The sequence below is a fragment of the Cynara cardunculus genome, assembly GCF_001531365.2.
Source record: "Cynara cardunculus var. scolymus isolate 2C chromosome LG 2, CcrdV1, whole genome shotgun sequence".
Lineage (NCBI taxonomy): Eukaryota > Viridiplantae > Streptophyta > Magnoliopsida > Asterales > Asteraceae > Cynara > Cynara cardunculus.
In genome coordinates, this window is record NC_037529.1 from 15,191,591 (window position 1) to 15,194,303 (window position 2,713).

At 32.1% G+C, this 2,713-nt stretch overlaps 1 protein-coding gene across 1 annotated transcript; it reads right to left on the minus strand.

The window, feature by feature from the left end:
* Window positions 1-221: 221 nt before the first annotated feature.
* On the minus strand, window positions 222-1,063 carry LOC112507666 (acidic leucine-rich nuclear phosphoprotein 32 family member B-like). Its single transcript, XM_025112325.1, has 2 exons — window positions 1,022-1,063; window positions 222-706 (listed from the first exon to the last, which is right to left on the minus strand). Exons 1-2 carry the CDS (start codon window positions 1,034-1,036, stop codon window positions 392-394), a joined length of 330 nt encoding a protein of 109 aa, XP_024968093.1. The 5' UTR covers window positions 1,037-1,063; the 3' UTR covers window positions 222-391.
* Window positions 1,064-2,713: the final 1,650 nt, after the last annotated feature.

Genomic DNA, 2,713 nt, shown 5'->3' on the forward strand with positions numbered 1-2,713 from the left:
TTTTTTTTGTCCCACCAAAATAGGTGGAGTAGAATTCAGAGACAAGATTGAGAATACATTAAACTACTCATGTCAGTTTAAAACCCTTTAAGTCCTATCTGGTTCATGAACGTACTTGAACAAACGAGTGCTCATTCATTTAACTAAATAAACCAACAATCATGTTTATGATTCTTCATTTACTAAATAAATGAATTACCCAATTAATAGTTTACGAATGATTCAGTGAACGTTCAGTTTATTTAAAGCACTAAGAAAAAAACAGATATCTTCGTAAATATAATGGATAGATAAGTTAACCAAGTTAAAACCGACCCGGTTGCTAATTCAAACTTTTAAAACCGAAGCTAAAACGGTGTCAAATTGAGTACTAGTTGTTCAGCGGGACCATTCAAACATCGTCGTCGCCTTCTTCCTCCGAGAAATCAGTGGCTCTAACGGCAGATTTGGCGACTTGTTCTTCATCATCCTCATCATCGTCATCGTCATCTTGGTCTTCGATTATTTGTGGTGCTGCACCTTTTTGATCCTCTTCGTCGTTCAATTCATCCTCTTTGCCCAATTCATCAACGTCTTCTGGGTGTTCATCGCAGGGTGATTCGATGTTGTGAGGTGCAGGAGGCTTTGCTGATCCTTCCATGGTGGCAGATCCAAGTGTTGTTTCTTCGGAAGGTTTGGTGAGATCTTCCACGTGTACAGCATCAACCTACGTATTTGCATCTCATAAAAATTAATTGCAATTAAGATACAAAATATTGATTATGAAGAGGGTGTTTGGATTGCTTATAAAAACAATTTATTGACTTATTCCGGTGTGGTACCGATAATAAGTACTTTTGGGTGTTTGGATAAACAACTTATACCGGGCCCAAACCAGTAATAAGAAGTTTTTGAAAAAGTTAAAGTCTTCTAATTTATAAGAAAATTGACAATGACTTTTATAGAAAAACATAAGTTGTTTCAAATAAGCAATCTTAAACACCTCAAAGTATATTGTAAGTAAGATGAGATGAGAGAACACCTGAGCAGAGGCCATGTAGTTTTAATTAAGGTTTTGAATGATAAGATATGGTAGAGAGTGAAGGGCATATTTATAAGCAAAGAGGGATGAAAAACGAATAAATTGATTATATTTACTATTTAGTTTGAAATTTTATATGAATAAAAATAACATGTTAATTTATGTTATTTTATTATATTTCATAAAATATTTAACACAAATTATTAATAATAAAATATATTAAAATTAATATAAGAAAATTAGATAATATAATGTATTGATTAATAGAATTGGAAGAAATTGACAAGATTAATGATAAATCTAAATAAATAATAATTAATATTAATGAATAATTAAAATAAAAATAAATTAATAATTAATATTAATGAATAATTTAAAATAAAAACAAATCAATATTTATTAATAATTAATACTAATCAGATGTATAATTGGAAGAAATTGGCAAAAAGCTCCTAAACCTTATTGAAACGTTAGTCAAATAGTTTTTCAATAAACCATTTTTTCCCCTCTATAAACGAGGGTTTTGAAATAAATTTACTAAACGCTTATCTGATAAGTGTCTACCAAGTCAATTTATTTTATCATAGAAACATGACCATGATTAATAATGTTTGATAATCTTATCTGGTAAAAGCGGTGACAAAGATTGATAATTTTATCTGGTAAAAATGATGACAATGACCGAGGGTCTTATCTGATAAACGTTTACCTAGAAAAAAAAATGTTGCATACAATATTGTTTTAATTGACTAAAATCTTATCCGATAAAATAAATGAAAGTGTTAACTATATTTGTCCGACATGGAAAAAAAACAAATCTCTAGAAAAGAAAATGAGATGAGATGAGATGTTGGAAGTGATTTAGATTCAGTAATTATTGTACCAGAGAACCAATGCCATTCCACTTTTCCATGTCTTATTGGCATAGTTTTGGTTAAGGTGCTTTGATGCTACAAACCACTTGCCAAAGTTTTGATGCAAAAGCTTGGTTGTTACTTTGGACATACAACCTCTTCAACTTTACTTTTATGTATTCCTGCCTCTAGGGATTTGATTAGATGCTAAATATATACTAGGGGTTGTCTATTAAAGTTAAACGGGTAAATGTTTACTGAATAAGAGTTATCAAAATGATACAATAAGGGGTCATTTACCAAACGTTTACCTGGGTAAGCACTTACCAACCGGATGAATATAGCAAGGCTGCAAGAACCAAGAATCTTACCTAGTAAAAGCAAAGGCAAGAATCGAAAGTCTTGCCCAGTAAGTGGGAGCGACGACTCGTATCACGATTAGCGCTTACCGGGTAAATTGTTACATACAGTTCCATTTTGATGGAGTAAAATTTTAAACCTGGTAAATAAACGATAATGTTGAATTTTACTGGTAAGCGCTTACTGGATAGGTGTTTAGGTAAACGGCCCTAAAATTGTTGATAAACGTCTCTTACCCGGTAAGAGTAACCACCCTCACCGGATAAGATTCTTGGTCCTTGATATGCATCTTATCGGATAAGTTTCTTGGTCTTTGACATGCTCACCAGATAAAGTAATTGAAACCCGATAAACACTTACGCACAAGCGTTTGGTGAAACAACCCCAAAAAGCAATAGTCTTTTGTTCATCATCCAATTAACACACACTTGAGTGACATAACTTAATCTAGTGCAATTGCAAAGAAAAATGACGGTAA